This window comes from Polypterus senegalus, chromosome 1 (assembly GCF_016835505.1).
Source record: "Polypterus senegalus isolate Bchr_013 chromosome 1, ASM1683550v1, whole genome shotgun sequence".
Taxonomy (NCBI): domain Eukaryota; kingdom Metazoa; phylum Chordata; class Cladistia; order Polypteriformes; family Polypteridae; genus Polypterus; species Polypterus senegalus.
Genome location: NC_053154.1, coordinates 86779655 through 86792554, shown reverse-complemented (window position 1 = coordinate 86792554; position 12900 = coordinate 86779655). Strand labels below are relative to the sequence as shown.

Genomic DNA, 12900 nt, shown 5'->3' with positions numbered 1-12900 from the left:
AATTAAACAGTTTCTTAATACATGAATATTACAGTGAGGAAATGGTAAATATTAAATTCTATTGAAAAATGTCTCTCTGAAATAAAGTTTAAGCATAGTATTAGTACCAAAACATATTAAGTAAACTGATTTAATTGGTAGAAGATGAAGACCTAGGAAATAGAGTCTACAAAATGCAAGACTAATAGAAAATTGTAACAATTTAGCCCTGCAAAAAGAAAATATTGTACGTATATTTAAATAGTAATGTTAACATTCAGCTGTAATCAGATACAACACTTAATTCCTAGGCTTACAAGCACACTTGCTTGCTGGCTAAGAACTGCAAGGGCAGGCTTGTCCTGAAAAATAAATTACTCAATGAATCTGTAATCATTCATCCAGCAGGTTACCGAAAACAGCACTTGTCATATTGCATATTATAAAAATACTTCTTAAGTATTTTCAATAAAAAAAAAAAACCATACTTTAAAGACTGGATAGATTTAATAAACCATCCAAAGAAGCACATGTGTCATTTTCAGTATAGTGTAATTTAAAATCACATTATTAAAGCCTAAATTGTAAAAACAGCCTCACCAGCAATCTTTTCATTCTCTGTTGCATAAAACACTTAACTGTGGCGTGACTTGTTGAATGTAAAATTCTAAGAGCCATTTTAGCATGTCACTTTTTGAAAAACTTCTTATTTAACAGAAAAATGAGAAGGTTAACGTTGACTTTTGCCTTGAGCATTTTCATTACTGCCACACCCTCATATTGTAACTGTAGCAGATCCTAATAACAAAAAACAAAAAAGTTAATATAGACCTTGGCAACTGTCATATTATCAAAAATGATTAACATTCCAGAAATACTAAGTACATTTTCTACAGAAGCCTGAAACATGATTATTTTTAAAATGAGTTTATTTCCCCCATTGTGATTTTAAGAGGTCTTTTTCTCCATTTTCCAAAAAAATCAAAATGCATCTATTATGATTTTGCATAGTGCATTTTGATCAACATTGCCATGATGCTCTTTCAAATATTTATTCAAATTGAAAAAAAAATGCAAGAGTATTTACTGTACTTGCACCACTAAAACATATCTAATGAAATATTTAAATAGAATGTGCTGTACTATTTACTTTTCAGCTCATTACACACAATAAAAGACCATCCTCAACATTTGATATCTGTATAAATAGTCTCAATAACATCCAGTTGGAAACACTACTTGGTAACATTTATCTTATACAGTATTCTACAGAACCGAATCAATGTTTACTAGTTTTGCACACAATGTTTTCAGGGTCACATTAATTTGACTTGCTATGGCATCCACCCAAATGGAATATCTGTTAGTACTACTGTACAATTTTTTTTTTACCAACATTTGCAGATGTACAAAAATATGTATGCTATCAAATTATACTGGACAACACATTTATTTAATGAGAAATGGGTCCAGCTATATAGGTCCTGCTATTACCACAAACAAATTGTGTTAGGTTTTTAAAACATATCTGGTTTTCTCAAACTGGTCTTCTATGCCAGTGAACTGTTGTTTTCTGACTCCAGCTCTGAGCTCATGGAGCAACCTATGATAATTTATTCTGCACTCGCCCCACAAAATGCCATTTGCCTCCAGAAAACGCAGTGTTAAATAAAGCAAACAGAGGCAGCACTGCATCTTTTTGGGTACTTTCTATACCCTTATTTCAAGAAGGTCCAATTTCTGTCTCCATATACTGCATGGGATAATAAGAAGAGCAATAATGGTGCATGGACAGTCCAGACTCCAATATAAAGTAATAAAATATAAAACTATTTTTTAACAGGCAAATCTCAAGGAATAAGTACATGCATTATATGAAAAACAATTGCAGGTGCCCACTGTGAGCTGTTAGCTTTCTTTTAAAATATGCTGTTGGATGTATACATATATTTCTTAATGGCCATTTGCACAAACATCTAAAGCAACCATATTTACTAAAATATGTGTCATATTTTTCCAGTTTTGGTGGCACAATACCACAACATACCTGATACCGTAATGGAAACTTCTCCATATCTACACCCATGAAACGTGCTTTAACTTGGAAAGTTCCCACTTCTTCCTCACAACGAACAATATCAAATATGACATTCCGAAACCTGGCATGAGCAAAATTTATTAAACAGCAGCTTTAAAGGTTTTTCTTTTCAGTTTAACAATTGAAGTTAAGCTTTTAGACAAAAAAACATATTTTCTTTCCACACTATACATTTAATTAAATTTTTTGCAATTACATTATATACCGTTAGGTACAGAGTGTTATATAAGGATATTATTATTTTGCTATTAACGGAATACTTAACCCAAATTTGATTTTTTTTTTCCGTCAAATTGTGAATTTTTTTTTTTATGGATGTTTTGACATTTTTGTTATTAAGCATTAGCCCCATTTAACTCTTTTATATGAAGAATCCTGCTATCTCCATGAAAACCTTAATTAAAACACTTTTGCTTTGTCATCACTACAAAAAATATTAAAGTATCAAATAACACAATTATGATTTTTAGCTGGAAAATTTCAATAAGTGCATACTAATTTTGATCATATTAATAAAATGTTCATCATATTAAAAGTTAGCAATGTGTTTATTTCCATTGTGTACAGCAGGTTTGAAAATTCACTTACTGACTAACTGGCAGGTCCTCAACCTCCAGAAGCACCCCTTTCTCATGGAGCCGAGCAGCAGTGTAACTTAATATTGGCCGTTTCTCTTTCTTTCCTTTGCCATTTGCTGCTTTGTTATTGACTCTGGAGAACAGTGAGATTGTTTCTCAACAACAATATTTTTAAGTACAGAATTTAACAGATGAAACAAGAAGAGATTTATTATGACTCAAGCAACGGATAGAAGATAGTAAATTGGAAAATAACTGAGGAGTAGTTTACTCTTTGATAATTAATCTTCAAAAACATTTTCAATTATTCATAAATTTTTCCGCTTTATTCCAATAGGCCATGTGAAACTTATGGAAACTAAAATGTCATCAAATCAGCAATTGTTCTTTTTTTAATTTTATTTTATTTATTTGGACACAAAACACAAATCAATTGGACAAAAAAAATAAGATATAATTCATAAACAATCCAAAAAGTATTCCATGTTATAACCCATCACAAAAATGAGTACATTTTTCTATAAATCAGACACTAGTGATTAGAATTGCAATTAAAGTTCATATTGGTGCAACTTCAAAAATAAATAAATACATAAATATTGTACTGAATTTTGGTACATCATTTTAGTGTAGCTGGTAACATCATCAGTAGTAACAACTGCCTTCTTAAGTAGTAAATAACTTACTTTTCTTTGCTGGTCAAGTTATCTAGGCATGTCTTAATGTATTGATTGTAGTAATCAATCTGCTCTCCATAAAATGCACTTTTTGCATGCAAACTCTGCAAAGTCTGTCTCAGCTTCACCAGTTCAGCTTGTCTACGCTGTCTATATCTCCGTTGGTTTCGAATATCCTGGGAAGAAACAGATGCTAAATAGATCATTTATATTTCAGAAAAAAAAATGTTCTCTCGCCCTTAGAGATCATTATTTCTACTAATGTATGTCTGTTAACATCTAGCTGCAGGGGTGAAATTGCCCAATAGAGACAGACTAATGACTGTTTAAGAAAAAAAAAAGTTACCTTTGAAATGTCATTGAGCAATTGTGTGTATTTTGTGTGTGAATCTAATACACCCAATGCTTCCAGTTTGCGGACATTACGGAGGATCTTTCTTTTTTTCTCTTCCATGGATAAGTTGCTATCAGCTATGATGGACTGATTGCGTTTCAACTTCTCAGGACTTCTGGCATCTTGTAAAGCTCTTATCTGCATTATTCGAAAGTGTTCAGCCTCCTGTATTATGACAAAGGCAAGTATACCCAAGAATGTATTTTAATCAAATCCAGTTTACAAACCACTAAAATAGATAGATGGTATAAATAAAGTACTACCAAAATAAGGAGAAATTTAGCTTTTAAAAAAGCTCTAGCACTATGTAAATATTATAACAAACCACAACAGCAAAATTCCCCACTTAGACACACACAAAATTACAAAACAGAAGAAAACACTTGTCTTATTATTAGCCAGGTAAGAGCAGTCATAGTGAGGCATTATAAAAGAACATTGGTATATATATATATATATATATATATATATATATATATATATATATATATATATACTGTATATGAGAAAGCACCAGTAAGGTTTCTTGACACTCCTCTGGGGAATAATTCATTGGTTAAAAGTACTGAATGGTAGTGTTTTATCGAGAAGACATGCAGCATTGTTCATAATAGCCATCAGTTTTGTTGTCTTTGTCTCCTCTACTACTACTACTTCTGGCACATCAAGAGTGTGTTCCATAAATGATCCTTCCTTCTTGATTTGTTGGGCCTCCCCTAAATGATGTTACTGGCACAGCACATCACAGAGTTATTAAACACACACACACTGGCAATCGCAGAGCTATAGAACATGTAAAGGATTTTGCAGCCCACATTAAATGAATGTAGTCCACTAATAAAAAAAAGTCTGCACTACCTTTTCTAAAACAGGTGCTAAATTAACAAAATCTTTGTTAAACTACAGCTCAGATCAACAGATATATTAAAATTCAGTGTTTATTTCCTGGCCAAATGTCACCTTTTCATGAATCTGCAGTATAAAAGAATGTAGATGAGCATCTTTATTTTTAAAATACTAAATTATCCAAGTATAGCCAAACCTGACTTTTTTCAAACTTTTTTTCTTTTTAATTCCTGCAGTTTATCATTATAGGTCATAGCTCCAAATCTGGAGGAATTCACCAGGTGGCAGTACAAGATATTATAACGGCGAGAACATGTTCGGCTTCTCTATGCTGTGAATTGCCTAGAATACCCATTAAATTCCGACGACACCTTAGCGCAATATATCTCTGAAAATGATGTTTAGTGATTAAATCAATCCAGGGATGTGTCCATTCCAGCAAGCATTGGGCACGAGTGAGAAACAATCCCTGGACGAGGCCTCAGCTCATCGCAAGGTAAATACAAGCACACACATACACTAGCGTCATTTTAGCAGCACCAAATCCCCAAATCTGCATATCTTTGGAAGGAAACTGGAGCAGAGTGTGGAATCCAAGCAGGGGATACCAGCGACAGGACTCCCTGCGAGACAGCAGTGCTACCACTCTGCCACCGTGTCACCCCGATGTGTGCAATTAACAGTATTCATTATTTAAACAAAATTAACGATTTATCTGTAAAATGTAACATACACACTTTAATACACTTCATCATGAAAGTGATATCAAGTATAAATCTAAAAATTCTAAATGTGCAGAGAGTTGGAATATCATAAATTTAATGTGTTCTGTGCAGTGATCTATTGCTGCTTGCCTTAGCGATTAAAAATTGGGATGATGTTTACGATGGTCTGCTTTAATGATGAAGTAAACTATGAAGTTAAAGTGGACATTAAGTGGAGATTAAAGACGAAACTTCCACATTAATCACAAAATACACGTTTTCACCATGTCTTTAATTTTTTTTCTCAGTGGCTCAAATAGAGCTGTACATTATGATGCTGTTTTGAAGTTGGAAAAAAATAAAAAAGACGGCACAACACATGGTATGTGAGACTTTTAAAATGTATCGTGCCATTACAATCGGGAATATGCGATGCTTGAATATAAAAGCACCACAAATGCATTTGTATGTCGCCATTTTGCTTCACCACATCGAACCATTCATCAAACATTGAAACGCGCACACATGATCTTGTAGGATGTGCAAAGCGGCTTTCTGTCACAAGTAGATAGTAAACAAAGACTCTGACGTCACATTCCAATTTTTAGCACACTGCGCCCCCCGACTTTTTGCTGGTACTGCAACTCGCACACGAGTCGCGTTAATTTCTGAGGACCTGCTCAAAGGACGCATCAAATGAATGCTGAGATCGCGTGGCAGCCATGATGCGGGCACGTACACATTCTGAGCATGCAGTATAAACGAGCCCTTAGTGGGAGCGAAACTGCAAGTGAGGAGGGCAAGGAGTATTTGGCAACTCCAGGAGGACTACTGAAGCCAAGTATGGCCTTTTCATTCAACTTCAGCTAAGACACCCTGCAAGTCTTCCGCATCATCCCCCAATGGACTTGTGGTTCTGCTGATGGAGATCAGGGATGATCGAAATGCACCCTCTAAGCTGAAGGCAAGGATTGCCTCACTCAAGGGGGACATCAATGATATAAAGCAAGATATAAAGAAGGACCATAGGGAAATAAAGAAAGAAATAAGGGTCCTAAACGAGAAAAATGAGAAACAGTATCAAGAGATAAAAGATCTGGAGATACGTTTACATATTAAGTATACAAAAACATACAAAAATGCTACAAACAATTTATGAAAAATATAGGAAAATTGGAGTAAGTTTGACAGTAAAATTAGAGTACTTGGTGCTCACCCTGAAGATGTTAAGCAACGTTTACACCCCATTTTGAAATAGTTGAACAATTGGCTACCACTAAGGATAAAAAAAATCAGGATGCAAAGTGACAAACTGGCTGCACTGAAAGATAGATATAGAAGATCGTCCTGAAAAATGGGAAAGTCCAAACCAAAGTGAAATTCATAGCTTAACTATTCTGTAAAACAACTAGGCAGGACTTTAAATCAGACATTGAGATCTCAGCATCCTACCATATATATGTGGATTAAATACCTCCACTGCACGCCAAACAAAACTTCATGTTCCTTCTCAGACAGAAAGACTAGGTTATATTTGAAAAAAAAAAACACATTTATAATTTTCCCAGATTTCTCTCCTGCAACAGCTGCCAAAACACTCCTCAATCTACAGCAATATATAGCATCTACATAGACCTGAAACATACAGCCTCTTGTACCCTGCCAAACTGAAAGTGGTTATTGAAGATCAGGTTTACGTTTTTAGTTCTGTGGATGAAGCAGATAAAGAGCCAAGAAGACAGATCCCATCATTCTTTTGAAACACATGATCATGAGTCATATCATGTTCCAGCAAGACAAAATAATACATAGTTATGGCATTACAAACAGTCCAGAATGCAAGGTTCAAGTAGAATTTTGTTTATTTTATTTCCTTTTTAGCCATCAGTTTCCTTTTTTCAAGCTGCAATTATTATATTGATATTTCCTTCAATACTGATATGCACATTTTGGCTACTTAGGACTACATCATCGCTAATTGGTTACCAAAAGGTAAACAGCTATTGACAGTTTAAGTTTCAGTTATCATATTGAAATTTCTTCCGTTAATTATATGGACACTCTGGCTACCACAAAGTAACCAACTGTTAACTTTTTGTTAAACTTTAATTACATAACCAGCTTTTTACAGTTTTTTTTTTTTTTTTTTAAAATCATACCCTTGGTTTATTATATTTGTACTTTTCAAGATCATATCCTAAATTTATTGTATTTGGACTGTATTTTTACAAGATATCTCAGTTTTAACCTCTACACTGCTGCCAGGGGGTGGGGGGTTCTTTTTCGCTGTAGACATGCTCTGTCTCTTAGCATGTCAGAGAACCGAAACTTTGTGAAATTTGGTTTGCCTCACTTGCTCAAGGGCAAAATTGGTGGTTGGTGAGGGAGGAGTTGTGGTGGTTTTGATTCTGATGGGTTGCTCAGGCATGGGGCTGGAAGATGAAGACAGCAATGCTACTTCTTTTTTTTTAATCCCTTATACCCCTATAACCAATAGTGCCAACATAACAATAAACTCCATAGATGTATCACTTGTTAATAATATGAAATCTATGTCAACGCTATCATACGTAACAATATACTTCCTTAACCTAAAAATACAAAATGTCAACGAAAGTTCAGAAACAATAGTTCTATGACCAAATAGTGAACTTTGTGAGCTGGAATGTCAAGGGTCTCAATCATGAATTAAAGAGAAAGAATGTACTCTCGCACTTAACAAGTCTAAATGACAAGATAGTTTTTCTTACAGCAGACTCACTTATTCAGCAAGGACCGGTTTAGGTTGCAAAGAGTGTGGACTGACCAAATATTCCACTCCAGCTATACAAAGAAAACCAGGTGTATGGGAATCTTAATACACAGTGTTTTTCCATTTATAGTGTCAGATGCGATATCTGATTCTAAAGGGCGACATGTCATGGTGACAGGCAATCTATCTAATACTAAATACGGATTTTGATTAATATCAATGTACCAAAAGCATTCTTCCAAAATCTATTTCCATCTATCCCTAATGTGAACACGGAGAAAATTATAATGGCCGGATACTTTGTGTTTTAAATCCAGACCTGGATAGACCCTCAGCTACAACAGCAATTAACAACTAATACTACAAAGGTAATTGCACAGGTTATAATGGATCAGACAAATGGAGGTTTTTAAATCATAACCCAAGAGCATACTCCTTTCTCACCCATACATGATTGTTACTCAAGAATTGATTATTTCCTAATAGAAGATAATTTTTGTCCACTCTCAAATCTTGTAACTACAATGCTATTATCTCTGATCATGTAGCTTAAATTACTGCGCCCTACGCACTCATCTCATAGCTAGTGTCTTAACCCCCTGATATTAGCTGATGACAACTGTACAGAATTCATATCCAAGCAAATTGATTATTTTTTTTGAGACAAATGCATCTTTAGAGGTCTCAGCAGGAACACTCTGGGAAACTCGGAAGGCATTTAGGAGAGCAGATCATTTCATATCTTTCTCACAAAAATAAATTGGAAACCAAGAAGACAGCTGAGTTAATCAGCATACAGTAAATACCAGAATAGATCTAGAATACACCAGGTCTCCAAATGAAGCACTTTATAAGAAAAGACAGGTTTTTGCAATCACAGTTTAATCTCTTGACTACTAAAGAAATGGAGCAACTAATTTTTAAATTGCGACTTCATTATTATGAACACAGATAGAAGGCCAATAAGATCTTAGCTGAACAAATCCACAAGCAATAACAGCAATCAAGAACACAAACAGAGATTAAATTATTGACCATTAAAAATCTAACTTACACATTTAGAGAGTACTATAAGTAGTTATATTCTACAAAGTTTTTAGAAGTTAAGACACAATCTAATAAGTTTCTTGCTTCATTTCAGATACTGCAGCAAGATACTCAGTGCTGTGGAACTGGATAAACCTCTGACACTTTCAGAATTACTAGATGCTATAAACTCACTTGAAAGTGGGAAAGCAGCTGTCCCTGATTGCTACAGAGTTTAATAAAAAAAAAAAAATTCAAATAAGTTAACTCTACTATTATTAGCAACGTGTATAGAAGATAAAGACAACAAAATTCTACCTCAAACATTTTGCCAAGCATTAACTACCATCTTTCCTAAGAAAAATAAGGACTTAGTACAATTTGCATCCTTCAGACCAATCTCTCTTCTGTATAATGATGTTAAGATACTCTCCAAAGTTCTACCCAAAAGGATTGAGAAAGTGCATCCTTCTGTAATCTCACAAGACCAAATCAGATTTATTAAAGGCAGACACTTAAATTCAAACCTTTGATGTTTGTTTAATATAATATATTCACCCATTAAATCTAACACCCCAAAGATCAATATTGCACATATTTGCACATACACAATTACCAAAAGCAGAAGGGGGCATGACACTACCTAACTTTCAATTTTATTGCTGGGCAGCAAATATACAAGCTATAAAGACCTGGAAATTGACACAAATCAATGAAAATATACAAGTCTTGTTTGCTATACACACAAATTCTTGGAGTTCTTCTTTATGTTCCCTGTTCTGTGCCCTAGTTAATATAAATTACCAATAATACACTAATAATCCAATTGCCCTTCATTCTCTCAGAATATGGAACCCATGTAGAAAGCACTGTAGAACAGAAATAAACTTATCTTTTGTACCTCTAAATGACAACCACCTTTAACAACCCTCTCAAATACATACAATATTTAATGTCGGGAAAATGTCCAGGATTATAACACTTAGAGACTTGTATACAGATAATGTCTTCACATCATACGAACAATTATGGTGTAAAGTCAACTTCTCATCAACACAATTCTTCCACTACTTTCAAGCTACAAACTTTGCTAAATAGAACTTGCCCAATTTTCCCCACCTTGTTCTATTCCAGAAGAAACATTGATCAGACTTGAAGACTCAGATAGCTTCTATGCAATTTATAAAAATATTTTAAAATCCCTTCCTTCCAAAGATCCCAGAGTAGTTTGGGGAAAAGGATCTGTCACTTAATATTTCAGGAAAGGAATGGAAGATAGCCATGCACAGAATACACTCTAGCACAATATGTGCAAAGCATTCAATAATTCAACTTAAAATCTTTTATTGAGTGCTTTATCTTGTTTAAAATTGTTCAAAATCTTTCCAGGGCAAGATTCAACATGTGAATGTTGCAATCTAGCTCCAGCCTCACTGGGCCACATGTTTGGGCCTCACCTTTAGAAGATCTGCTCAAAACCTTTTTAAAATATGTTAAGATCTAATAAATAACACTTTAGAATAAGCTTCTATTTTGAGGAAAAGAATACCCTTCCTTTCTTGTTCATTTTATAGATTAGCTTTGGTTGCTGGCTCTCCTTTATTTCTCTTGAGTCAGGGTTGAAATTTGCTTTGCTTTGTTAAGTTTGACCCGATTGCATGGAATGTTATCAGCTTTTAGTTAAAATCATTGAAAACAAATCATCTTGTTTGCTGAACTTGTGTCCAAGCCTGTGTTATACCAGGTGTTTGGGGAGCTGGGGCACCCCCTGGTGGCCACGACTTTTAAACTTACAGAATCCAATTTAGAGCCACAGGGGCTAGAGCTTATGTAAGCAGCACTGGGCATCAATCCATCATAAACAAAACAAACACATACACACCCTTTCATACACACTCAGTTATTCCCATTAAGGCCAACTTAGAGTTGCCAATCAACCTAACATACAGACCTTTGGGGCTGCAGTAAGACAACCAGAGTACTCGGAGAAATACCCAACACATAGCCTGGAAGAACATACAAACTCCAAATATCAACCTGATGCTGGATTTGAACACAAGATACTGTACTTACTCCATAAAGCAGAAGCAATAACTACTGTGTCCACTCAATTTTTACTTAACCAAATTTTACAGCTTTAATTTCTTTACTATGCTCTGCCAAATCACTGTTTCCTCTTATTGCTATTTTAACAGACTAGCTAGAAAAAAACCAATCATCTATAAATTCCTGTTACAGTGTGTCACGATTTGTTGCATTTTCACTGGTATATAAAATCTGCATCTAAACATTCATTTTAAAACTGTAACACACAATTAATTACCTTAGGGAATCTGTAACACACTGAAAGTGTCCTGCATCTATTTAATAGGTCCCAATTAAACTTACTAAACTGTGGTTAACTTTTCATTTGCAATACATGTTCATATTTAAATTGTCTATTTCATAAATGCCCTCCTAAAACCACTTCCCTATCTTGGATGTATATCCATTTATGTTGTATTCATCAGCTGCTTTAAGATTCAGTCAGGTTTCTGTTATTGCTATTACGTTATAGTTATGTACAATTACAAATAAATAAAATTGTATTACTTAAAGCACTAAAGGAAGTAATTAGAATCTATTGCTGATTCTGTCACTGCTTATTCTTTGATGGCTACTAAATTCAGTGTTATATTTTAATAAATATGATTGTCTGACGCCTTAAACCTGACTGATTGTCAGCTTGCTTCTCCTAACCAAAGCCCTGGACTAACTCATGCTTACACCATGTCTTCTCAATATATTCTTCTGGTTCAAATGTGTGTCATCTCAGTGGTGCAGATCCAAAAGACATCCGATGTCCCATAAACTTTCAAATCTCTATCATTCAGCAAGGCATTGAGCAACAAATTATAAATATAAATTTTATTCAGTACTGAATATTTGGGCCAAAGAAGCCATATAAATAGTTAAAAGGTCCAGAAAGTGGCTGTAATAATGATAAATGATTGCTTCAGAAGACATTTGCTCTAAAGCTTTTGAAACATCTAGCCAGTTTTCACACAAAATAAACTGGTAATATTAGAAAAAAGACATTACCTGCCCTCCATGAAAGCCCAGTTTTAAACAGTATAAAAATGGGCTCTGGAGGGGCTTACTGCAATACAAAATATATAAAATCTAGTCCACAGTCAAAAACAATTCAGGGAAATAAATTCAATGTATTCAGTCTAAAACAAAATGTATAAAATAAAGTCAGATCTAAAAAGCACTTAATAGAGAACTGTCTATTCCACTTTCATAATATTCAGCTGCAGGCAATTTAACAGAATACAAAAGTTCTCTTCAGTTAGAAATGCATGAGCTTATTTATAGCTAGAACTCAGAAGCCTTGGGAGTTTCAGTAATAGTCATTCAGGATTTCTTCATAATACCATTGACGGAGCAAACACAGTAAGATTTAAGAGAATCATGTTAAACACAACTCTAAAGTACACTATGTCAGGGAAACCAAGGATATGTATTAGAGGCAAAAGCAAAAAGTACAAATATCTTCCGATTTTCAGCTACCTTTATTTGAAGACAATAAAAAATGTGTAAACAACTGTTATGCATTGAAAAAATATATTAATATGTTATCTTAACTCTGAAGTACTTGCCTGCTCAACAGATGCAGCTGTCCTTAGTATTAAAGGCAGGGAGTCACCTTGCTGAGCCTTGATTACATCAATGATTAACTGTTTGGTACTACAAGAGAAGAACACAAGCAGAATCACTTTTTTAAAATATATATTAAAGGAATACATTTTTCTGAGCAAACTTTAATTCATACAATGATTCATCCATCATATCTGAGAGATCACA

The 12900-nt window shown here is 34.2% G+C and overlaps 1 protein-coding gene across 1 annotated transcript in view; it reads right to left on the bottom strand.

Annotated features, from left to right (window-relative positions):
- Positions 1–455: 455 nt before the first annotated feature.
- Positions 456–12900, bottom strand: part of iqgap3 (IQ motif containing GTPase activating protein 3) — a 109953-nt gene continuing 97508 nt past the window's right edge. Inside the window, exons 33-38 of the mRNA XM_039752797.1 lie at positions 12696–12783; positions 3679–3891; positions 3342–3508; positions 2666–2788; positions 2027–2138; positions 456–777 (exon numbers count right to left, since the gene is read on the bottom strand). Coding sequence (XP_039608731.1) covers positions 667–777; positions 2027–2138; positions 2666–2788; positions 3342–3508; positions 3679–3891; positions 12696–12783 — 814 coding nt within the window. The 3' untranslated portion in view covers positions 456–666. The remainder of the gene's footprint in view (positions 778–2026; positions 2139–2665; positions 2789–3341; positions 3509–3678; positions 3892–12695; positions 12784–12900) is intronic.